At 43.0% G+C, this 26,841-nt stretch overlaps 1 protein-coding gene across 3 annotated transcripts in view; it reads left to right on the top strand.

The window, feature by feature from the left end:
• Positions 1–26,841, top strand: part of EVC2 (EvC ciliary complex subunit 2) — a 440,866-nt gene that overhangs the window by 348,500 nt on the left and 65,525 nt on the right. For all 3 annotated transcript variants that reach the window (XM_029591151.1, XM_029591159.1, XM_029591169.1), the window contains exons 16-17: positions 3,885–4,106; positions 25,960–26,168. In XM_029591151.1, the coding sequence (XP_029447011.1) occupies positions 3,885–4,106; positions 25,960–26,168 (431 nt within the window). The remainder of the gene's footprint in view (positions 1–3,884; positions 4,107–25,959; positions 26,169–26,841) is intronic.

Raw genomic sequence — 26,841 nt, 5'->3', positions numbered from 1 at the left:
CTTCTTGTCAGGAAGGTTATGAAGGTCCAGAACATCCTGTATGGGAAAGAGTCCAGGAAAGTGGGATCATACAGAAAGAAGCAGACCTGGGAGAAAATCTGCCATAAACTTAATGCAGCCATCCACAATAAGAAAAATGCGTAAGACATTACATGCAAGGTCATGGAAAAACAGGCAAGAATGAGGGCAGAGGGGCCTGACAGCCAGATAATCTTCATCCAAGCAGAATGGAAGGTCCTGAGCACCATATCAGAGGCTGCAGTATGAGAGGTTGGTGAGCAGGACACCTCATGCTCAAGTTCCTCTGGATTGTCTTGCAGCACCTTTAGACACCACTGAGGCATTCCTAGACCAAGGGGCCCAGCCTCTCAGTCATGGTGTGTCTCAACACCTGCAAAATTTTAAAGTGCACAAACTTCTCAACTGACTCCTATCTGACATTCTCTCTAGGAAGTTCATGGTCCAAAAGGCATATAGTACCTGTAGACGTGGGCAGCACTTTACTACTAGCCCTTTTTCTGTTCATACCAATTGATTTTGTAAAAAATTGCATAATGGATACATAGACACCCTAGGGTGTGCTAGACTGGTCAGTGTGGCCTCTTATGCAGTTCTTCATGCCTGTAAGGGAGGTACAGTAGGTGAGAGGAGAGAAAGCCAGTGTAGTCTATTCGGGCCTGCTGTAGCCACAGGAATAGTTCAGGAATATAATAAGACTGGACCAACTTAGTTATGGTACAGATATTTATTTACAGTGCTTCAAAGATACAAGAATCAAGATAGTAGCTCTCCTTTCATCAGACTCAGATAATAGGTAAACGTCCACTGTCTGGGTATGTATTGTGAAGTTTTACCAGCTCCTTGGGACCTTCCCAAGCCTTTCCAGGCCTGGGTTCTTATAGTAAGGTGAAGGGAACCTCCTTCACTCAGAATCTATTGCGGCATTCTGCCTTAAGGAAGACTGGGTTTAAACTTGAACCTAGCTCCTTAAGGTAGATGTTGCATCCGTCAGTCTCATATGGCTTCGCCCGACATGCCTCACCTCTATTTCAGCGTTCTCCACCAGCCTCAGGAGAATGGCATCCATAGCGTCTCCTTGCCACACCCTCCGGCTTCCCCGGAGCGGCTTTGGTGCGGCGTCTCGCCATGTTGACCTGAGGCCACCTAGGGCGTGCACACGCCTCACGTCTTGTAGCAGTGTTGGTGTGAACCTTGGGGGTGTCCTCCTCGAGTGACGTCACTGCTTCCATATTCAAAAGGTTGCCCATTTGTTGACTCTCGCTGAGTTAGCAACAGATTGGATTTGCTCTGGTCTGAAGCTGCTCTGCCGCTTCTACTCTGCTGGAAGCCACCTTCACCCTCCGGGGTTCTACTAACCTGGGTACCTGCTCCTCGGGGGCCTTTTGCTTATTTCCAGGTGCCTATCCTATATACAGGTACTTACTCCTTGAGGGCCTGTGTGTCTATCCTGGTGCCTGCTACCAATTCTTCAACCTGCTGGAACACTACCTATCAGCTACAGAGAGTGAGTACAACTTCTCCCAGTCTGTCCATTCACAGCTCCTCGCTGCTCATCTACATCGGACCCTACACCACCATTGTGGAATGGGTCTCCTCTGCCAAGGATTACAGACTGTTAATACTTATCCTCTCTCTACTGCTCATTGGGAACTCTATCTACTCAGCTACCAGGGAGTGTGTTATAACATCTGCCAGTCTGTCTCTCCTACAGTGCCTTCCTGGACATCTGCATCGGGACCTTACACCACCATTGTGGGACGGGTCTCCAACGCCAAGGATCTACTCTCTACTGCCACATCTGGTGGACCACATTAGCTGTATAATAAAAGATATATTCTCTGTGTTTGTGTATCTGAGTCTTGCCTGGTGCTTCAGTTCCCTACGGGGCTCCTCCCTGTAGGAGATACCATCACTGTTGCCCCTGAGAATCCACCAAACACCTCGATATCATAACAGTAGAATGAGGAAGTTGTTGATACACTCCATTACATACCCTCCCCCTGAGTTCGACCAATTACAGTCCAGCATCCAGATGTGCCTGGGGCACACCTCGGCTCTTTCTCAAGTGCCTCCTCCCTACAGCTGTATTGTCCCCAACACCCATGAGTTGTCTCCATAAGGTTGCAAAATGGGGATAATCTCTACCCAGGACTACTGGATATGGAAGCTCAGAGAGAATAGTCGCTTCTAACATGGCTTATCCTGTGGCGGTCGTCAAGAGGACTTAAGCAGTCAAACATTTTTTTTTGTCTCCATGTATAATGTAACTGTCTCTATTTTCTTATTATTAATATGCCCTTGAAATAGTAAGTCCTGGCAAACAGTCCTACCCAGGCATTGGTAGGGAGCCTCTACCAATGCCTGGGTAGAGGCTCCCTCCAATTCCACCTGGATTATAAAGTCCTTAAATCATGCATGTGGGACACTGACAAAATTGCAGATTTAGAGCTTTGACAAATAAGACTAAAGGACCTAGCTGATCCTACAGGAGAAATTGGGGGGGGGGGGGGGCATGTAAGACATTCACTGGGTAGTTTTGTGACAGTATGATGGAATAGTCAACCAGAAGTACAACTCCAAAGCCAGAAGTGGCCTGTGCCAGACAAGGCAATACTGGCGGGTTCTAATTGGAACAGAGACAGGCATCTTCTGCCGGCTTTGGCCACCTTCTTCTTCATTTGAGCCCTCGTGTGCTAGCAGCCAGCAGAATTTGGACAGGAAAACAGGAAATACAAGGCACACATTAAGGCAATATAGAATGCAAACCTGGAGACATTGAGTTGCCCACAGATGCAGGGAAGGACTACTGCAGGAAAACCTGGAGACACAAAGGCACACACAGAAGCAGTGTAAGACCACTGCAGGAGGACTGGATACTTAAAGCAAGCTAGAACCAAACAGGAATTCTGACAAAGTACAGAGTGTTAGCTTAGAATATAACTGAGCCCAAACAGGAACAAGAAGGCAACCAGCAAGAAGTGGTCCCATAGAGCTGGAAGAACTGAACAGATAGTCCCACTGAGGCCTCTTGTTAGGTGGAAGGCAAGAGCTGCTCACTAGAGCCTTACAGACAAAATCTGTGGATACTTTTTTTTACCCATGGAATTTGCACCAGTTCTCAAAGCAAAAAAGTACACAAGCACTTTCCCTTTAAAACTTGCCAAGAGTAGAAAGTACTCAGACGTTTGCACCTGCTTTTTTCACTGAAAACAAATTAGGTTTGAAATGTAATCTGTGTACATTATGTTCTTCTATGATCTAAATGTCCCCAGGAGCACGTCCTCTAATGCATGTACTTTGAGCCGCATTCAGAGAAAGCAATTTTTACACAGGCGATTTACGCAGAAAAACACATTTTACCCATGTAGATGCTTTTAAAAATTGTCTTCCCTAATATCTGAAAGGTATAAATAATGCAAAGGAGAATGCATTTTTTTCAGCAAGCTAGAGGTTATGGTATAAGGCTTTGCTTTCCATGACTCCCCTACGACTGAAGATATGCCACACCCCATTTACAGAGCCGGCTGGATCTGTGGGGTTCCTCGCCAGCAGGAGGGAGCCAGCTGCAGTGCCAAATTTAAAATGGTGTGTTTTTTTTGTGTTGGGATCAGAGGATCCATGGCGCTATTTTGGATTTGGCAACATAACCAATGCTAGGGTAACCTAAATGTAGGTTAGGTTAAAATAAGCAGAATCATCAGCAATTGTTTTTGAAAGTACAGTACATATTTGATTCTTTTTTTTAATGTAATGATGAACACATTAGCTCTGATTAAACTAAATAATTTTCTAGATTCAGCAGATATTCTGGAATGTGACTAAATATATTAGAAAACATTAATGTGTTTTTGTACATTTTTCAGGTCCGTGGGGAGTTGCTTCTTGAAAGAGTGCATCAGTTGAAGGCTCGAGAGAATAAACTTGGGGAATATATTGCTTCTTTGCAATTTCACAAGACTGTAAAAAAATCAGATGCACTTGAGATTCACATGGCTGTCATAAATCTACAGGCATTGCTTTTAGAAGAACTATGCACATCAGGTGCAAAGTCGGAGTATGAACAACTGGCAGAGGCACACAGTCGGGTGAGAACTAAAATATTGATGAGTAAAGATTCCCATATTTACTTTTTAAAAGCAATAAATATTAAATGCAGCAGTTTATTGAAGCAAAGTGTTCACACAAACACATTAATTGGAAATATATTTTTGAAAGTTAACTAAATTGAAAATTTTTGCCAGTAATGTATGTATAGGAACGAATGACAAAAATGGGGACCAGCTAGTGTCCAATGTATTCTCACAGAAATAGCTAGCTGTGAACAGTGCCACAAATCATGTTGGATAAAGAAACTGTTAAAAAGCCAACCTTTATTAAACAATTGTTTATAAAATTCAATTTTTTTATTTTTTAAATTTTTGTTTTTAAGAGACAGAGACCTCAGAACTGGTAAAACAGGTTAGTTAACCAAGTTTTTTTTGGGAACCAGTAAGTACAATCATAAGTCTCTATTTGTCTCTCTTTTCTGAATTTTTATTAAAAATGTTCTCCCTGCTGCAGCCATACTTCTGGGCTTCCTAGTTTCGGCCTGCTATTATTAGTCACCTAGTGAATCTAAGAGGCTAAAATTTACCCATTTAAACCTAGTCACTTTTCAAAGGTTATGATTTAGCTGGTAAGAAGCCCGCACGTTTTGAATCACAGACAGTTCCAACTCGCCCTGAGGAAGCGTTAAGGAAACGTTAACGTTGGCGGAGACTTGCAGCACAGACTTGTTTCAGGCAGAAAAAGAAAACGGCCACAAGTCTTAAGATAAGTGCAATCGCTTTCGGGACAAAGATTTAATGGAATGGTCTTGTCCTCCATTTGATAAAACTTACTAGTGAAGGGCTTCGAACCAACAAATTATTTTTGGATAAAATCTTCATAAACAGTGTGATGGCCAGCGGCTAAAAATGTATTGCCGCCGAAGCAAACTATATGATGGCCAGCGGCTAAAAAATTCATTGCCGTCGAAGTAGTTGAAATCATATGAAAAGTTTATTTGCCATTGAAGCAATTTATTGCGGAAGCAATTCACGGCACACTGTATGAGGAATTGAATAAGATTCAATTATCTATCAAATTACTCTTTTTAAGAGTGAAAACATTTTTAATAAAAATTCAGAAAAGAGAGACAAATAGAGACTTATGATTGAACTTACTGGTTCCCAAAAAAAACTTGGTTAACTAACCTGTTTTACCAGTTCTGAGGTCTCTGTCTCTTAAAAACAAAAATTTAAAAAATTAAAAAATTGAATTTTATAAACAATTGTATAATAAAGGTTGGCTTTTTAACAGTTTCTTTATCCAACATGATTTGTGGCACTGTTCACAGCTAGCTATTTCTGTGAGAATGTATAGGAACGAATTACTTGCATTACTAATCAGGCTCATTTCTTAAAGGAAAATTAATATTGAGGGTCAATTTTCAAAAGTGAACCAAGTGCCCGGGTTTGACTGAAAATCATCCTAAATCAGGTCAGCTAAAACATAGGTAATAGCCAGCTAGATTCAGGACACTTACATTTGATTCTAGTTTGCTAAGTACAATGAGGTGGCAAAAGATAGCCAGTTAAGTAAAGATAAACTTAATCAACTAGATTTTAGGACTTACATTAGCATTATCAGAATTAGCCAGATATTCTTAACTAAGAGTAAAAATTAACACTAGTTGGATAACTTTTCTCCCTGCTGCAGCCATACTTCTGGGCTTCCTAGTTTCGGCCTGCTATTATTAGTCACCTAGTGAATCTAAGAGGCTAAAATTTACCCATTTAAACCTAGTCACTTTTCAAAGGTTATGATTTAGCTGGCTAGATCGCTTTTGAAAATTAACCCCTAGTGTGTAGTTTTTTCCCCACAGGGCATATAAATATAACAGTCTCGTGAAACTAGCTGCAGAAAAAGTGGGCAAACCATGGGGGTCAGCTACAGTATAGCAGATTGGATTTAGGGGAATTCTTAGCTTCAGTCCAGCCATCTAGGTTGTGACTAGAAATTTGCTTAAACTTACCTATGATACACCCAGTTAAGTCGCAGCTGAGCAGTTTACTGAAAGTCAGCCCCTAAATGACGAATACAATAATTATGCATTGATACATTGATCATATACTGATGTGCATAGAACAAAGTAACAACAATGTGTAAATAAAAGTTTTGCATCACTGTTTTTGCATATATGTGTAGCGGGTCCCTCGTTTTGGTGCTTTATCCTCAACTAAAGGTGCTATGGGTGCAGGCTCATGTCCAGATGGGGAGGAAGATTTCTCTTCCAGGGCCCCTTGCACTGCCAATCACAATCTCCGTGACCATTTCACACTCTAGATCAAATATTTCCAGAAGGTGCCAGATAGTGAAGAACAAGAGTAGGGAAGCCAAAATCAACACAACAGGGAGAAACCAGGAATCACAAAAGGGTTCATCCAACCCTGTAGAAGTCCACTCTAGGGTTCATTCAAAGAATACACTGGAGTCCACTGTTGGTATTCAAAGAAAATAAAGTCTTTACTGTAACTTAAAGAAGAAGATCCAGGTCAAGATCCAGGTCAAGATCCACCTCAAACTCTAAGTTCCTACTAAGTTAGCCATGTTATTTATACCCAATTGTTGGATGTAATTGTATATTTGTTTAATTGTTCAATCTGTTTGATGTAATTTTCTGTTCCTTGTTCTGTGTAAACCGAAGTGGTATGCACAAGTGCATGAACTCCGGTATATAAAAGCCTTTAAATAAATAAATAAATAAATAAATAAATAAATAAATAAGATGGCAAAAATAAGAATCAACATACATCCAGTGATCAATAAAAAGCAAATAGTTTCTCTGTCCATCCTTCTTCTGTTCACTTCCCTTCCTGCTCTTGCACCTTCATCCTGATTAAAAATGTCCTCACCAGTGAGTAGGATAACTAGAGGGTAGTTCCAGTTCTGGCATGAACTGGGCTTAAAGAAGAAAAATATCCCCAAGCAAAAATATTAAACTGTGTTCCAAAAAGTAAAACACTTCTACTGTAATCCAAACTCTCAAAAAATACAAGTCTTTTGAGTTATTGGCTCAAAAGGCAACATCCTTCTCTTTACCCCATCTGTTAAGTGATTGAATGGGCAAAGAAACCACTGATTCCAGTCCTTTAGGATTCTCGGGGGTACACCTTTTCCTCAGGCACTGATCAGTCAAAATCAAAAATCTTCACACAAACTTCTTCCTCAAAACCTCTTTGCCAAATGCTTGAATTGCCTTCTGTGAGATCCCAAGAGAATCTCCAGCTCTCCAACCACCTTGCTATGAAATCTTGTGGAAATCTCTACCTCTCCAATCCACTCTCTATTGTACCCAGGGAGGGTTTCAGCTCCTTACTCTTCCTCTTATCTCCTTTCTACTCTCCAGCTCACTGAAGTTCTGGGCATACTCCATTGATCTTTATACCTCAAAAAGCCTGTCCCCCAAAAAGGTGAGGTTACAGGAGTGGTAGGAATCAAAAATATCAAAACTCCTCCTACTTCCCCTAGATTGAAAATTATAAATGCATGTTAGGGGCTGGTATAATCCCATCACATAATGTTTTCATAACGTTGAACAGCTGCTTAAGACAACCCAAGATGGGTTCTGACCATGGCATGAGCTTACTACCATAGGACATTGATCAGATCTGGTTGACACAATTTCTTTGGGTGAATAGAGATCTAGGGGTATGCACTAGATATGGTGTACTTGGATTTCAGCAAAGAATGCTCATAAATTGAGCAGAAAGGGTGATCCAGTGGTGATCTGGATTTGAAAAAGTTTGAGTGATGGACAACAGAGGGTTGTAGAAAATGGAGTTCACACTGAGAAAAGAAGGCTGATTAGTGGAGTACCTTGGGAATCTGTCCTGTGGCTTGTTTCATTCAATATTATTGAGCAATATGTAGTGAAATTAGTTCGAAAAGTGTTTTCTTTTGGGTTTTTTTTTTTGTAAATGATACTAGGATCTGCAGCAGAGTAGATGACCCTGAGGGAGTAGACAGAATGAGGAGCAACCTAAGAAGTGGGCTAGTGATTGCCAGCTAAGTTTCAATTCAAAAAAATGTGGCATCTTGCAATTGTGGTGCAAAAATATAAGGTAGCAGTACATGATGGAAGGTGAGATTCTAATGTGTACCAATTAGGAGAGACACCTTGCAGTAATTGTATCTGATGACTATGACACCTCCCCCACCAGCAGAGGTCTCCTCGGAGCTCCATTCCATGCTATCCTCATCAGGAATTCACAGCTCATCAAACTCAGCCTGTGATGCAGCCTATTAGCCACCAGGGTTCCTCAGTGAATCATGTCTCCATCCTTACCAAGCACCTCCTCCTTGGCTGCACAACACCCAAGCCTCAGCCCAAAATAATCCAGCCTTGCCAAACCCTCCTAGCTTTCAGATTGAATCACCCTTGGCTCCTTGCCCTAGCTCAGTGGTTCTCAACCCTGTCCTGGGGACCCCACCAGCCAGTCGGGTTTTCAAGATATCCACAATGAATATGCATGAGAGAACATTTGCATGCACTGCCTCCATAACATGCAAATTTTCTCTCATGCATATTCATTGTGGGTATCCTGAAAACCCGACTGGCTGGTGGGGTCCCCAGGACAGGGTTGAGAACCACTGCCCTAGCTACTGTTACCTTGCAGCCTACCAGGCTATCCTTGTCTTGCCTTGTGGCATAAGGGCCTTCTTGCTTCTTGCCTTGCCTTGTGGTATAAGGGCATTCTAGCTCCTTGCTTTGCCTTATGGCATATGGGCCTTCTTGCTTCTTTTCATGCCTTGATGCCTATCTAGGCCTTCCTCTAACCACTGGCCTATCTAGGACTCTCAATGCCTTGCTTCTAGGGGGCCTTATCTTGTCTAGCCCCTACAGGTTTCCTGAATCACTGCCTTTGGGCCTTTATGTTCCATGCCCCATGCGTCTTTGTCTTGCCCTGCCTGTCATGTCTTTGTCTAGTCTTTGCCTGCACTCAAGATCCAGTTCCAGTCCTTGCCTACACTCAAACCTTAGTTCCAGTCCTTGCCTGTACTCTGTTCCTGTCTAAGCCTTGCTCCAGCTCACCAAGATGTACTGCCACCGCAGGGACTTGCTGGCCCTCAGAACCCAAGGGCTCAACTTGAGGGAAAGGAGAGCTGGTTAGGCAGCCCTAGCTTTACCCTGCAGTCCTGCGCCACTCCAAGGGTAGTGTTGTCTACCATATTTGGGAACTCTCAGGATTTCACCCTGAGACTCAGGGAATTTGCATCAGTTGCAGGGTCTCAGGGCCTCTCTATATACAGCTCAGTCACTCCCCATCCTCAGTAATCCTGCAGAGAACAGGAGAAGTAGGGTGAGTCTGGAGCAGATATTGCAAGAAGCATGTGGGGAGAAACTGGAGAAGGGCTGCAACACCCACAAAACTCAGTCTTCAGCTGTGATTCCAGGACTTGGGACTCACTCAGTGAAGGGTAGAGTGAGGATGCATAAGTCACGGAGATGTGAATTATAGGGGGTGGGAGCAAAGAGAATGTTAGTGTCAGGGAGAGAGGAAGGGACGTATGCTGGGTTCATCTCTGGAGATGGGACAGGTGATGGTGGTGGGTGGAAGAAAAAGAGAGAAACTGTGAGGGTGGGGGGTGGAAGAGAGAAAGCTGTGGTGAGGGGAGTGGAAGAGATAAAGCCGATACATATTATTACATTCCTTCCCCCTACCGCCATCTGCTAATCAACAGCAATCTCAGGCTGATCACACTCAAAAATTCTGAGATATGTTCCCTAAACCCAGCCAGGACCCAAGCCATAACACTGCTTTCCAGCTCTTCCCTCCCCAAGCCACTCATTGGAGAAGGAAACTTCTATCAAACTGTAGCACTTCTCTTTGAATAATCTTCTTTTACTTTTTTGCTTTGAGTCCCTAAATGCACTCACATGCTCCTTCTTCTGAAAGAACTTGTCAATACTGCTGCCCAGTTAGGATGCAACCTGGGAATAATCTTATCCTGCTGGTATAGGACCTGGGCAACACAGTAAGGAAACTGGGAGAGGTATATCTAATAGACAAATGGTATGTAGATCCTTTTGTGATCTCTGCAATGTATTTACAAAGAGTTGCAGTATTTTTGGGACTTCATTGTCACCTTATTCTAACTAGATTATGTGACATTAATTATTAGCTACTTTTACTTCCCCTTAACCTAGTTCCATACCTACATGCAAGCATTTTTGTTATCTATCTTCCATAGTTAGAAAACTACCCTGTCATGGAGGTATCAAATCAAATGCTGTATGAAAATCCAAATATAGGCTGGAAGAGACTCCCCAGTTGGATTTCCAAATCTTGACTTCCATACCCCTGGTTGGCTGGGGATCCTGCAGAGGAAGCATTCATTACCCCTTTGGGGGTGGGAATCATGGTCATCATTAATGGTGACACTTGGTGGCCAGACGTAGCACCCTTAATATGAGTTCTGGAAGGGGTCCTGGTGTTTGGCTCCCGGCCTCATGACCATTCCTGTATGACTAGGCTGGTAACAGTGGGAGGATCTTATAAAATAGGGAGAAAATCCCAGGATCATTACAAATGATGGCCCCAGAATCCCAGCAATGGTTCATATTGAACTGGAAGAAAAAGGGAGAGGTACCAGGCCAAAAAAAATTCCAATATACTTCATTAACCATATTTCCAGTAATAAGCTTGCTACTGATATTCTGGAAGAGCTTAATAAGGTTCATCTTTCAAGGCGTATTATACTTAAACTTCATGTTAGTTCTGATTACTCATTTACATCCCTTCTATGACATCCAGTAGTTTATCTGGAATGAATGTTGGTCTAGCTGGTCTGTGAGTGTTTGATTCTGATTTTTGAACATGAAAACTACTCTGTCTTTTGTTACTCCTGAGAAATCTGCCCCAATCTAACTGATTCATGAAATAGTCATGCACCAAGAAACAGTGAAGTCAAAATAATCACACAGCATAATCAGTTAAGGAGAAATGTGTGATAAATATGTCAAGCTGCTCAGTAAATGTCCAGAAAAATGTGTCCATACATTAAAGAAAAATGCTGTTGCATTGTATGAACAATCAGTTCCTAAGATTGATGTGTGAAACTGTACCTCTCGAAGGCGAAAACCTTCTTTAAAAAATTAATACAAATTCCTTGCTGGTTCCTCGCATGTTAAAAACCTCTTTAATATTGATGTAAGAACTCTTTGTTGGTTCCTCCCGATGCAGCCCCTTGGCAAAACACGGCCATGTCGAGGGTCTGTACAGTTTACTGCAACTATTTTTGAAAAGCTATGGGATAGATTTTAAAAGGAGCGCGTGCATGTCGATGTGCATGCGGTTCCCAGCGCGGGCACATAGATGCGCCGATTTTATAACATGCGCGCCCCAGTGCGACAGGGGGTGAATTTTAGTAAATTACTCATGGCGACGCAAACAGACGTTCCCAAATTCCCTCCCAGTCCGCTCCAATTAAGGAGCGGACTGGGAGGGAACTTTCCTATCCCTAACCCTACTCTTCCTACCTCTTCCCCTTGACACCTTGACCCCTGTTTTTTTACTTACTGCTCCGTTGTAGCAGAAGTGTCTTCCGTGCGCCAGCCAGCTGCCGGCGCATGCTTCCCTGGAACAGAGGCTAATGGCCGCTTTCCCGGTCGGCCCCCGGCCTGCCCCTTTTTCAGGGCCCGGCACTTGTGCACGTATCAGGACTTACGTGCGTGGCCGGGCCCTTTTGAAAATGTGCGCGGTGTGCACAGGGCCCAGCCATACGCATAAGTCCCAATTTCTAGGCACGCAGCCCTTTAAAAGTTTGCCTGTACATGAATAAATGGCTATTTTGAATGGACAAATTTCTTTAGACATTTAAAGCTAGATTTTAAAAAGTCCACGCATGCATCCATGCACGTGTGGCTCCCGGTGCGCGCTCATGGACGTGATTATTTTATAAGATGCTCCCGTCGGCGCGCACATGTTAGAAAATACTGTTCCCGCTCACATGTGTGCCGGATTTTAAAATTCACGTGTGTATGTGCAAGCAGATCGGCACTCATGCGTGCAGGGGGTGGAAATTTTCTAAACCAAAGTGCGTCGACGCGAGTAGGCCTTCCCCAGTTCCCTCCCGGTCCACTCCAATTAAGGAGTGGGTCGGAAGGGAACTTCCCTCCACCCCTACCTAACCTTCCTACCTTTTCCCCTCTCCTCCCCAACCCCTAATCCCCCTCTAGCTATTAGGTATTTTTTGTTTTAATACTTACTTCAGCTTCTGAGTTGAAGTAACCTCCTTGTGCTGGCTGGCTGCCGGCGATCATTGTCCCGGCCCGCCCCCTGCCTCATCCCACCCCTTCCCACCCAGACCACATCCCCAACCCGCCCCTTTTGAGGGGCCCGGCATTTCAGTGGGTAATGGGGGTAATACGCGTGCATTTTCAGAAGGGCCCGGCCACGTGCGTAACCCCCCGTTTTTATGCATGTGGCCCTTTTAAAATCGAGCCTTTATTGAGCAGCTTGATATATCTATCGGACTTCACCATGTCATCATTTCCAATAGGACGAACTTGATCAATGTCATATAATCCTGATGCATAATGTTTTTTATTACAAAGCATTCAGATTTTGTAGTATTATTTTGTGTTGGTGAACTACCCGGTTTACTAGTTTGTTTCCCAACCCTATGCTGGAGGTGCATCTAACCAGTCATATTCTGGGTAATCAAAATGAATGTGCATGAGCTGGATGTATATATATACTACTGGTTGGCAGTCTGGTAGGTGTGCTTCCAGGACAGGGTTTACAAATGCTGCACCAGCTAAAAGACTAAACTAGATGGATTTATGTTTGCCTTCAGTCCAGACATTACTTTTTATTTTATGCTTTTATTAAATGTTGCCTAGTTTCTTTATATGTTAGCTGTAGTTGGGCTACAAAAATGAGTAAAACCGTAAATAAAGGCTGACCCCATAGTCAAGGCTGCAGGACTGTGCCCTGTGGTGCAGGTGATCCAGGTTTGGATACTCTGTAGGGATGTGAATCGTTTTTTGACGATTTAAAATATCGTCCGATATATTTTAAATCGTCAAAAATCATTAGGGCCACGATACAATACCAATTCCCCCGATTTATCGTCAAAAAATCGTAAATTGGGGGAAGGGGGAGGGCAGGAAAACCGGCACACTAAAACCCACCCCCGACCCCTTAAATTAAATCCCCCACCCTCCCGAACCCCCCCCAAATGCCTTAAATTACCCTGGGGTCCAGCGGCGGTCCATAGCTAAATCGGGGGAAGGGGGAGGGCAGGAAAACCGGCACACTAAATCCCCCTAAAACCCACCCCCGACCCTTTAAATTAAACCCCCCCCCAAATGCCTTAAAGTACCCTAGGGTCCAGCGGCGGTCCGAAACGGGCCGAAAACCGGCACACTAAATCCCCCTAAAACCCACCCCTGACCCTTTAAATTAAATCCCCCCCCTCCCGAACCCCCCCAAATGCCTTAAAGTACCCTGGGGTCCAGCGGCGGTCCGAAACGGGCTCCTGCTGTTGATGCGTGTTGTCTTCAGCCAGCGCCATTTTGCAAAATGGTCGCCGCAAAATGGCGGCGGCCATAGACCAACACGATTCGACCGCAGGAGGTCGCTTCCGGACCCCCGCTGGACTTTTGGCAAGTCTTGTGGGGGTCAGGAGGCCCCCCCAAGCTGGCCAAAAGTCTCTGGGGGTCCAGCGGGCGTCCGGGAGTGATCTCCTGCCGTGAATCGTTTTCTGTACGGATAATGGCGCCGGCCATACGTGTATGGCCGGCGCCATTTTCCGTACGGAAAATGGCGCCGGCAGGAGATCGACTGCAGGAGGTCGTTCAGCGGAGGTCCGGAACCCTCGCTGAACGACCTCCGTACGGAAAATGGCGCCGGCAGGAGATCGACTGCAGGAGGTCGTTCAGCGGAGGTCCGGAACCCTCGCTGAACGACCTCCTGCAGTCGATCTCCTGCCGGCGCCATTTTCCGTACGGAAAACGATTCGCGGCAGGAGATCGCTCCCGGACGCCCGCTGGACCCCCAGAGACTTTTGGCCAGCTTGGGGGGGCCTCCTGACCCCCACAAGACTTGCCAAAAGTCCAGCGGGGGTCCGGAAGCGACCTCCTGTGGTCGAATCGTGTTGGTCTATGGCCACCGCCATTTTGCGGCGGCCATTTTGCAAAATGGCGCCGGCTGAAGACAACACGCTTCAACAGCAGGAGCCCGTTTCGGACCGCCGCTGGACCCCAGAGTACTTTAAGGCATTTGGGGGGGGATTTAATTTAAAGGGTCGGGGGTGGGTTTTAGGGGGATTTAGTGTGCCGGTTTTCCTGCCCTCCCCCTTCCCCCGATTTAGCTATGGACTGCCGCTGGATCCCAGGGTAATTTAAGGCATTTGGGGGTGGGGGATTTAATTTAAAGGGTCGGGGGTGGGTTTTTGGGGGTTTTAGTGTGCCGGTTCACGATTTTAACGATTTTCACGATATTCTAAACACCCAAACAGCAACGATACGATTCCCTCCCCCTCCCAGCCGAAATCGATCGTTAAGACGATCGAGGACACGATTCACATCTCTAATACTCTGTCCATTGGGGCCGCCTAGACCAGGGTGGTCCATGGCAGTGGTACTCTCAGACTTAGGAAGGGAGAGAAGACAGCTGCCACTGCAATGGCAACTGGTGCACGTCCAGCTTTCTGGCCAGTGAGGGTCCTGCAGCCAACCCAAGCATACTGTCTAGGGAGGGGGGACCAAAGGTGGAGGGCTATAAAGGAGAAAAGACCAAAATAAAGCCCTTCCAGATTAGAGAATATATTTTATCTTGTTTATATCACTCATTTACAGTAGCATGCATCATTTATAGTTATGCTTACAGTTTTTACTTGAGTGCATAGGGCACTATTTATATGCATCCAAATTGGACTCCAGGAAAGCAGTGGAGCAGAACAAATATAATGGATTAAATAATGAACCTCTTTGCTGGAAGGTATAGTTAGAGTATGCGTTAGATAAATATCACGCTAATGAAAACCATGGTTAAATTTTAATGGTCCAGAGACTTGGGTACTTTCCAAACCTAATAAACACTTACTGCAGTAAAATATTTAGAAGATACTGAAACTCTATGTAACTATTTGAGATGGAAAACAAATTGTGGAAATTGTACTCATTGCATAAGCTGGACTTGGACTCATAATAAAAATGCATTTAAACTGAAAACTATTAATAAATGATTGAAACAATGGAAGTATTGTGTTTTGTCAGGCCACATTCTCTGACCAGGCAATAAAATCCTTTGATACTCAGTTCATACAAGATGAGGTCTGGGATAGCAGCCTGAATAATATGCAGTGACATTGCAATGAACTTTAGTCATATTTAGATTTTAACTGAGCTGGTTGTACTATTTTAGAGGATAATTTTTAATAGTTTGTGTTGTAAGTCAGCAGATGCACACAGAAGAGGGCATGGGGCAATTAATGCCTGTATTATATAATCTGTGCAAGGACCACACAGTTTATAAAATGCTGCTTATCTCTGCCCAAATGTACCTGCATATGTTTCAATAAGCACACCATTTTTTTTAATACAGGGAGCCACATACCTGTTTGCTACTTACACACAAAGATTAGATTTGTACAATGTTCTCTCATCCTAGCTTAATGGACTCTCCACCTGGGTGCTATCAAACTAGGGCGAGAGAACATTGTAGAAATCTCATCTTTGTGTGACTTTCCTCACTGAAATTCATATCAAATCTTCACTGATGTGTCCTGTGCTGTTCGTACGTCTCACTGTGCATGTAAAACTGGCCCCAAAACCCTAGACCACAACCAAAACTTCACCTCGAGTTACTAACTTGCCCTCCTATAGTGGTATAAATAGTTGACTATTGTGCAAGCCTTATAAAGATTTGCTCTCTCTCTCTCACAAGTAAACATATTGCAGGGTGCATTAAATGTAAACACATTGCAATAAAATACCTATGCAAAATGCTAAATAGCACATAGTAACTAAAATCATCATAGCCATGCCCCTTTTCCTTATCACAGACATTATTCATGCAAACCTTATAGCATTTTGATGAATCTAGGCCATAATTTCCTATTTTTAAAGCAAAACAACCTTTATTCCCTATTCTTTTCAGACTATGGGTGTTCCTCCAGGATTAAATATGAAATAATTCCCCATTTATTGACAAACATGGTTCTAGCATTAACTACAAAACTCCATTCAGAAATGTTTGGCCTAATTTACAGAGACAGTAACTTTGAAATGAGCGTGCGCACATCCATATATGCTGGAATTTTAAATTGTCTGCACAAGTGCATGTGTATGATTTAAAATACACCTAACACGTGTATGAGTTCTCCTAATTTTAAGCAGTTAGGAAAGGAAATATTTTTTGCATATGTTTCATTAGGTCATGTCGGCCTTTACACATGCTAGTGAGCAAATTTTAAAACATGCACATGTGAAGGAAATAGCCAGTTTGACCACTTAGTCCACCAGTTTGACCAGTCTATCTCTAGGTCATCCAGACTCTTCTGGTTCTTCAGCCTGCACTCTCCCAGTTTACTCAGACTCTTCACCCAGTCAGTTTTTGGCTACAATGAGTTTTTTACAGACTTACACATGAACAAGAGCAGAAGTAAATGCGCACAGGTAACAGCCCAATACACTGTGCATTAGGGATGTGCATTATTTTTTTGATGGATGAAAATATCGTACGATATTTTCAAATCTGTCATGTATCGGGGGGTCCCAAAAATGATAGGAAAACCCCATGACATTTTCGTGTGGTTTTCTTATTGGGGGGGGGGGGGAAGGGCAGACAGAGAAAAAAAAAACCAAACCCACCCCGACCCTTTAGATCTAATTATTTACAATTCCCCACCCTTCCGACCCCCCAAAAAACTTTCCTAAAGTACCTGGTGGTCCAGTGGGGGTCCCGGGAGCGATCTCCCACTCTCAGGCCGTCGGCTGCCACTAATCAAAATGGTGCCGAAGGCCCTTTGCCCTTACCATGTGACAAGGGCTATCAGAGCCATTGGCCGGCCCCTATCACATGGTAGGAGCAATGGATGGCCCGTGCCATTTTTTAAGATGGCACATGGCGTCCATTGCTCCTACCATGTGACAGGGACTGGCCAAAGGCACCAATAGCCCCTGTCACATGGTAAGGGCAAAGGGCCATCAGCGCCATTTTGTTTACTGGCAGCTGACGGCCCGAGAGCGGGAGATCGCTCCCGGGACCCCCACTGGACCACCAGGTACTTTAGGAAAGTTTTTTGGGGGTCGGGAGGGTGGGGGATTGTAAATAATTAGATTTAAAGGGTCGGGGTGCGTTGGTTTTTTTTTCGGCTCGGGACAACTGAAAAACAAAATCGTCTAGACAGCGGGAAACAGAATTTCCCGTGGGTCCATGATACTGAAACCGGAACTGATTCCGGCACCCGATTCACATCCCTTCTGTGCATTCACTGGTTTTAAAATTGGGATTTATGCCCCAAAATGCCCCTGACCCGCACCTAATCTGCCCCTTTTTTATTGCACATTCTGTTGCATGTGCATATAGGACATAATTTTCCAGTTTTAAAATATGAGTTGCTCATTCTCAGCCAATAGATTTGTATATATGAGCATTTTAACATGAGCAACTCTTTTGAAATTTACCCCTAAAGCACTATTTTCATTGTGTGTCTATAGAAGAAAGTTTAGTAAATCAGACCCTTATTCCAGTACTCGAATAACCAATCTAGGAGTGAAACTAATTATGGAGAAGAATTAGCTAAAGTGATATTAATGTGTATTTGCTCAATATTCATTTTTTGGCAAGTAAATGCAAGCAGGGAGCAAGTCCAGCCCAAAGCTATATTCTCACATAATTTACTGCTTGGTGAGCCTGGTGTCGGTGCTGGACAAAAGTGGCCAAAATGATAGAAGCTATTCTTAAGCACAGAATCTGTGGCCATATATTTATACATGTCTTAATGGGGAAATGTCAACCTGGTTTTAGCAAATGAAAGTCTTACCTTACCAATCTATTTGGGACATGTAGATAAAGGTGAACCGGTTGATATTGTATATTTGCATTTTCAGAAGGCATTTGGCAAAGTCCCCCATGAGAGGCTTCTCAGGAAATTAAAAAGTCACGGGATTTTGTGAATTGGTAACATGTTAAAAGACAGGAAACAGAAGGTAGGACTAAATGGTTAGCTTTCAAAATGAAGAAAGATCATTAATAGAGTGCCACAGGAATCTGTATTGAGACCTGTTTTGTTTAACATATTCATAAATGATCTGAAAAAGGGATCAGATTTGTAGAGGACACAAAATTATTCAAAGCTGTTAAAACAGCAGCAGATTGTGAGGAACTGCAGAAGGACCTTGTGAGACTAGGAGACTGGGCATCTGAATGGCAGATGGAATTTAATATGGAAAAGTGCAAATTGATTTACATAGGGAAAATAATCCTAACTACAGGTATACAGTGCTGGGTTCTATACTGGGAGTCACCATCCAGACAAAGGACCTCGAAGTTCTTATAGACAATACATTAAATTCTCAGCTCAGTATGCAGCGACAGTCAAAATATCAAATAGAATCCCAAAAGCAATGGAGAATAAAATGGCAATATATTGCCTTTGTATTGATTCATGGTGCAACTGCATTTTGAGTATTGTATACAGTTCTTGTCGCCCCATCTCAAAGAAGACCTAGCAGAATTAGAAATGATGCAGAGGAAATGGAACAGCTCCCTTTTGATGAGAGGCTACGCAGGGTGTGGCTCTTCAGTTTGGAAAAGAGATGGCTGAGAGGAGACATGGTACAAGTTTATAAAATCATGAATGAGGTGGGACAGGTAAATAAATAATACTAAAACCAGGGGGTATGCCATGAAATTAACAACCAGCAGATTTTAAACAAATCATAGAAAGTATTTTTTTACAAGTTGTGAAATCTGTTGCCAGAGGACATGGTCAAGGCAACTTACATAGTGTGGCTTATAAGATGTTGGGACAAGTTCCTGGAGGAAAAGTTCATATAACAATAAAAGTCAGGAAGGCTAAAGATAGCTATTTCTATCCTTGGGAGTGAGTAACAGTGGGAGCACTGACAGGAGAGGATCATCTTGCTGATGGTTGAAAGCAATCAGTAAGTTTTGCTTGGGAAATGTTTTAAAAGTATTAGGGAGAAGTAAACTATTGGGGTATATTATTTAGTGTGTTTGTGCTTTTAATAGTCAGTAAGGCAGCTAATAAGCAGAAATTAGTACGTTAGTATTTCCCAACCCTCCCACCCCTCTCTCAACCACCCCTAGCTCATCCTTTAATTTATAGGCAGGTGCCACTTTCACACTAAAAAAAAAAAAAATCAGCCTTTTAACTTTACTTCGCGAATTCCCCACACCTAACCAGGGTGGAACCAGGCTGCTGGCGCAAACCTTTGAAAAGGAGATAGAGCAGATTTTAAACTAGCACAAAGGGGAAAGCTGACAGTCGCTTAGCGGCCCATGGTTCAGAGAGAGATATCTTCAAAGGATACTAATGACACATTAGAATTAGGGCATCCCAACAGTGAGGATCCAATAATAAGAAAAGTAGTCCAAGTGCCTGTAATTAAAAACTCACCTGAGCTAAAAGATTCCAATTTATCCCTATCAATTAAAAAGCAGAATTAAAATTCAAACAAAAAACATACTTTGAAATGTTTGTATGCTAATGCAAGAAGTCTAAGAAGTAAGATGGGAGAATTAGAATGTTTAGCAGTGAATGATGACATAGACTTAATTGGCATCTCAGAGACATGGTGGAAGGAGGATAACCAATGGGACAGTGCTATACCAGGTACAAATTGTATCGCAGTAACAGAGATGAACATCTGGGAGGTGGGGTGACGCTTTATGTCTGGGATGGCATAGAGTCCAACAGGATAAAGATCCTGCATGAGACTAAATGCACAATTGATTATGGGTAGAAATCCCTTGTGTGTTGGGGAGAGTATAGTGATAGGAGTATACTACCATCCAACTGCCCAAGATGGTGAGACAGACAGTGAAATGCTAAGAGAAATTAGGAAAGCTTACCAAATTGGTAGTGCAGTAATAATGGGAGATTTCAATTTCCCCAATATTGACTGGGTAAATGTTATATCGGGAAATGCTAGAGAGATAACGTTCTTGGATGGAATAAATGATAGCTTTATGGAGCAATTGGTTCAGGAACCAAAGAGAGAGGAAGCAATTTTAGATCTAAGTTTCAGTGGAGCACAGAATTTGGTGAGAGAGGTAACAGTGGTGAGGCCACTTGGCAATAGTGATCATAATATGATCACATTTGAATTAATGACTGGAAGAGAGACAGTAATCAAATCCATGGCTCTACTACTAAACTTTCAAAAGGGAAACTTTGATAAAATGAGAAAAATAGTTAGAAAAAACTGAAAGGAACAGCTACAAAGGTAAAAAGTGTGCAAGAGACGTGGACATTGTTAAAAAATACCATCCTAGAAACTCAGTCCAGATGTATTTCACACATTAAGAAAGGTGGAAGGAAGGCAAACAGATTACTGGCATGGTTAAAAGGTGAGGTGAAAAAGGCTATTTTAGCCAAAATATCTTCATTCAAAAATTGGAAGAAGGATCCAACAGAAGAAAATAGGATAAAGCATAAGCGTTGACCAGTTAAATGTAAGCATTGATAAGACAGCTAAGAGAGATTTTGAAAAGAAGATGGCCATAGAGGCAAAAACTCACAGTAAAAATGTTTAAAAATATATCCAAAGCAGAAAGCCTGCGAGGGAATCAGTTGGACCATTAGATGATCGAGGGGTTAAAGGGGCACTTAAAGAAGATAAGGCCATTGCGGAAAGATTAAATGGTTTTTTTTGCTTCAGTGTTTACTGAAGAGGATGTTGGGGAGATACCCGTAATGGAGAAGGTTTTCATGGGTAATGATTCACATGGACTGAACCAAATCATGGTAAACCTAGAAGATGTGGGAGGCCTGATTAACAAACTGAAGAGAAGGTAATCACCTGGACCATATGGTATATACCCCAGGGTTCTGAAGGAACTAAAAAATGAAATTTCAGATCTATTAGTATAAATTTGTAACCTATCATTAAAATCATCCATTGTACCTGAAGACTGGAGAGTGGCTAATGTAACCCCAATATTTTAAAAGGGCTCCAGGGGCGATCCGGGAAACTACAGACCAGTTAGCCTGACATCAGTCCCAGGAAAAATAGTGGAAAGTGTTCTAAAGATCAAAATCACAGAACATATAGAAAGATATGGTTTAATGGAACAAAGTCAGCGTGGCTTTACCCAAGGCAAGTCTTGCCTCACAAATCTGCTTTCCTTTTTTGAAGGGGTTAATAAACATGTGGATAAAGGTGAACCGGTAGATGTAGTGTATTTGGATTTTCAGAAGGCATTTGACAAAGTTCCTCATGAGAGGCTTCTAGGAAACGTAAAAAGTCATGGGATAGGTGGCGATGTCCTTTCATGGATTACAAACTGGTTAAAAGACAGGAAACAGAGAGTAGGATTAAATGGACAATTTTCTCAGTGGATGGAATGGGGAGTGGAGTGCCTCAGGGATCTGTACTGAGATCTAATCTTTTCAATATATTTATACATGATCTGGAAAGGAATATGACGAGTGAGGTAATCAAATTCAGAGTAGTTAAATCACAAGCGGATTGTGATAAATTGCAGGAGGACCTTGTGAGACTGGAAAATAGGGCATCCAAATGGCAGATGAAATTTAACATGGATAAGTGCAAGGTGATGCATTTAGGGAAAAAAAACCCATGCTATAGTTACATGGTTAGGTTCCATATTAGAGTTACTAGCCAGGAAAGAGAACTAGGCATCATAGTGGATAATACATTGAAATTGTTAGCTCAGTGTGCTGCAGCAGTCAAAAAAGCAAACGGAATGTTAGGACTTATTAGGAAGGGAATGATGAATAAAACGGAAAATATCATAATGCCTCTATATCGCTCTATGGTGAGACCGCACCTTGAATACTGTGTACAGTTCTGGTCGCCACATCTCAGAAAAGATATAGTTGCAATGGAGAAGGTGCAGTGAAGGGGAACCAAAATCATAAAGGGGATGGAACAGCTCCCCTATGAGGAAAAACTAAAGAAGTTAGGACCGTTCAGTTTGGAGAAGAGATGGCTGAGGGGGATATGATAGAGGTGTTTAAAATCATGAGTGGTCTAGACTGGGTAAATGTGAATTGGTTGTTTACTCTTTCGGATAATAGAAGGACTGGGGGCACTCCTTGAAGTTAGCATGTAGCACATTTAAAATTGATCAGAGAAAGTTCTTTTTCACACATTGCACAATTCAACTCTGGAATTTATTGCCAGGGGATGTGGTTAGTGCAGTTAGTGTAGCTGGGTTTAAAAAAGGTTTGGAAATGTTCTTGGAGGAGAAGCCCATTACCCACTATTAATCAAGTTGACTTAGAAAATAGCCACTGCTATTACTAGAAACAGTAGCCTGAGATAGATTTAGTTTTTTGGTACTTGCCAGGTACTTGTAGCCTGGATTGGCCACTGTTGGTTGCAGGATGCTGGGCTTGATGTAACCTTGGTCTGACCCAGTATGGCACCTTCTTATGTTCTTATGCATACAAATAGAATAGCTACAACAATACACTTATTGTGAGTGGTCTAACAGGGACGTGACAGGTACATGTTTCTCTGACTGAGTTCTGTCTGAAATACGATACTGGGCTTGATGGACCTTGATCTAGCCCAGCATAGCATTTCCTATGTTCTTATGCATACAAATAGAATAGCTACAACAATACACTTATTGTGAGTGGTGTCAGAACTTGACTCTTTGCCTCTTTCCTCAGCATTCATAATGAAGAACTTTCAGGGTTTTTTTCATCAAAATTACTGCGGATAGTAATAGAATTCATTGCATGTTTTCTGATTTTCATGATAATGCCAGGTATCGATATGAAGGTGCCAATACACATTTTATAGAAGTAAATGCCAGCAACAAGGAAATAGAAAGGGAACAGGAAGAGACTTTACTGTTGGCATTAACTTGCAGGAATGGTTCTCTGGTGCATGCATTTCCTGTACTCTTCTGTGCACTGGGAAATATTGCGTAATCCCATTTTTTTCCCTTCCTCTTTTTCTCCTTTTCTGTCATTCTTTTTCCCCTTCTGTTATGGGACTGGGCCGTGCCCCAGTCCCTCCTCCTACCTCCGGGCCGGCTCGGCCCGCACGGATGCCTCCTAGGCCACGCAGGCCTGATTCGCGGCGTGCCGCGGCTCTCCCTGTGCAAGGGAGATGCCGCCGGCCCGATGGCGCTTGGACCCGTGCACCCAGGGGCTGGATTCTTAAAGGGGCCAGCGCGGGAAAACCAGAGGGGACGCCCCGGATGACATCAGACGCTGCAGGGTATTTAAACCCTGCAGCTCCATCAGGACGGGGCCTTACAACGAGGTTCCTCAGTTTGCTGAGTATCTAGTTGCTGCTGTACTCCCTGGATTGCATCTGCTGTCTTCTGGATTCTGACTTGTCTTCAGCTTCCGCTCTTGGTTTTGGTAATTGACGACTGACTTCTGGCTTCCCACCCAGCTCCGTCCCACGACTTCGTCTTCAGCTTCCGTTCCTGGCTTGGTATTGTCTTCTGACCTCTAGCTTCTGATCCGGCTCTGTCCCACGATTCCATCTTCTGCTTTTGTCCCTGGCGTTGGTTTGGATCTCTGACTCCTGGCTTCTGACCCGGCTTTGCTCTTGGACTCCGATTTCGGCTTCTTCCATCACCTCAGGTATCCGGTACTTGCTGGCCCAGAGGATTCTCCTAAGTCCCAGCGGCTCAGGCTCTCACGGGCTCCTCCCGGAGGAGCTGTGGGCTTCCGAGGGTGAAGACTCTTCAGCTACCTGGGCCCAGCCGTCCTTCGTCCATCTCTAAAGACCAAGAGGTCCATCTCCCTACGGGCTCCTCCTGGGGGACCTCGGGCTTCCAGTGGTGAAGCCTCATCCGAGTCTCTTCCGTGCCACCTCCCGGCTGTGGCGCTCGCTGTGGGCCTCCACAGCATACCATCCACTGTCTCAGCTGGCCCAAGGGTCCATGACCATAATACCTTCTACAGCTTTTCTTACCTTTTGTATATCTGCTTTTGATCCTCTTTGGAGAGTCACGTTCCTGCAGTGATATTCCTCCTGCAAGACTTTTCCCCCATTTTCACTCATCTTCTTAGCTGTCTTATATCCTTTGCTCTCTTCTTTTGCCCTTTTTAGATTCTGCAGTTTCATCCTGCTTCTTTGTACTTACAGCTCAGCTGGAACCATGGCTTGGACTCCTGACTCCATGAACCTTCATTCACAGCTACCCAGATATTCATATCCCACCACTCCCTGTGTACCTAGTCTGGCCATTGCAGAGATATTCCTGGGCTGGAGGTCATGCACCAAGGCTCCTTCCTTCTATTAGGTGTCATCCTTGAGTGATAAAATGAGACCCTTTCCCATCCCCTGTGTGCTGTGAATGCTGCCTATGCAGCAGCCCCAGCCAACCCAGGAAGCAGAAGTCCCAATTTAAGGATTAGATTGGAGACATTCCATATGGCAGTACATAGGACTGCCACTGTTCCACAAGGCTTGTTCCTTTTGCGTCTTTTCTCCTGTTACTGTTTCCTCCTTTCCCCTTCCTTTCCTCCTTATTTCTCTCCTTTTTGTCTCCCCTTTGCTCTCCTCTTCCTCTTCTACTCTGTTCCCCTTTCCCATTGCTTTCATCTCCTCTTTCCCCCTTTCTTCTTGCTTTCTTTCTTGTTTCTCTTCTCCTCCTCCCTTTGCCCCTTCACTATCTTCCTTCACTTCTACATGTCTTTCTCCTCCTCTTCCCTTGTCCTCCACACCACTCCCCTCATCCCCCCTCACATACACTCTCATTCTTCTTTTCCACTTTTGCTGTTTTGGGCTTCTTCCTATCACTTTGCCTCTTAGACCATTTTCATGCTTCCTCTTCTGCCCTATTGATCACTCTACATTTTCCCACTTTGCTAACCCCAGAACATTTGTAAGTCATGCTAGTGATATGAAGATCATGGTCATAGGAGAGAGCAGGCAGAAAGTACATCTCATCTTCTTCTGCCACCTTTTGATATTGCACAAAGGTAGGAACACTGGAGAAACCTTTCCTGCCCACCTTCCCTCACGGCCATGACCTCATATTGGTAGTACCACTGTTGAAACAACTGGTGCAGGTGGTACAGAGCCAGTTCCCTGAATCTGGAAAACCTGGGAACTCTCCCAAAGGTACATAGCAAGGGACCCAAAGTCTCAGGTTTACACCTGGAGGGTTCCCAAATATGCTCACATCAATGGTGTATGCACAAATCTTTCAAGACTAACCCTGTCAAGTGTTAATGTGTACATATTGTGTTAATAAGTGTATCCCTTATACATATTATATATTATACATATACAAAAAGTTTTAGTTATCTGTAAACCGATACGATGTGCAAATGGCTATCGGTATATAAAAAAACCTATAAATAAATAAATAAATAAATATTGTAATAGTTTAACTCTAAAGCAATTTATCTATATTTACCTTAAATATCACTATATGTTATGAAATATGATTATAACATTAATTTACCAGATATTATTAAACTTGCATATGTTCAACTATAGTTTTGGTACCTGAGTAAATTACATTTTTTTGTATTTTTGTTTTGCTTTGATTATTAATAAGATACTTATCACTATATGAATGGATCAACAGCTGTCACTCTGTGATAAACTAATTGTGGCTCAGTAACAGAAATGGGTTTCTATATAATTAGTTTGATTGATTGATTTTTCTGTTTCATGATATATTCAGATTTTATAACGTGTTCACTGTCTAGGAGATCGAAGGACTTGACAGAAAGCTGAAACAAGAGGTGTTGCAAAAAGAATTGGCCCAGCAGCAGCACTTAAAGAAGATGCAGACATGGACGGCGGATGATCTGGGATCCTTTAGTGAAGTTGGGGAAGCCATCACTAGGTCAATGTCCATAGTTCTAAGACAAGCCTTATATTCTTGTAAAAGACTTATAGATCTTCAGAGAGATAGGTGAGATACTCTGACATTTTATTTCTATTGACCTTGTATGTGCTATCCACACTTCTTGCCAGAGTCCCATAATATGAATTGCATTAGTAGTAATGCAGGATCCAGATTGTTGCCATCTGTTCCTGATTTAATCACATTGGGCCATCTCTACAACTGCTACATGCCCTTGATTATCATAGTACAGAACTCAAGTAACACCATGTCCTACACTTTGATTCATTTATCCGTGCATGAATCTTTACTGTCTATAGATATCACATGCACTGGTAGTCATCAACCTTTCAAATGCCATACATTTTCCAAATTCATATAATTGCCATAAGCTCATATATCTTTCTCCCCAATGCCAAACACTGAGTTTTGTGGGAAGAAATAGCAATACAAAACACACATTCACATTCTGTCATTTATTCAGCTAAAAGGGAGAACATTGCAGTACAAGTGGCAAATCCATACAAAGCCATGCCAATAATTATGCACAAATAATACAGGAAATAAAGGCACATTTTAACCTGTATAGCCATCATCTATAATTCCTTCATAACACAGAGTAATGCTATTATTCAGGTGGGAAATTGAACAACACATTTGGCCATAGCTACACAAAGAAGGAATCAGCTCTGCAGATTGAATAAAAAAAAATCAAAACAGAGAAATTAATCAACATCAACAG

This window comes from Rhinatrema bivittatum, chromosome 1 (assembly GCF_901001135.1).
Source record: "Rhinatrema bivittatum chromosome 1, aRhiBiv1.1, whole genome shotgun sequence".
In the NCBI taxonomy this organism is placed as follows: domain Eukaryota; kingdom Metazoa; phylum Chordata; class Amphibia; order Gymnophiona; family Rhinatrematidae; genus Rhinatrema; species Rhinatrema bivittatum.
Note: the sequence above shows the minus strand (reverse complement) of the source record. Positions and strands in the feature narration are given on the sequence as shown.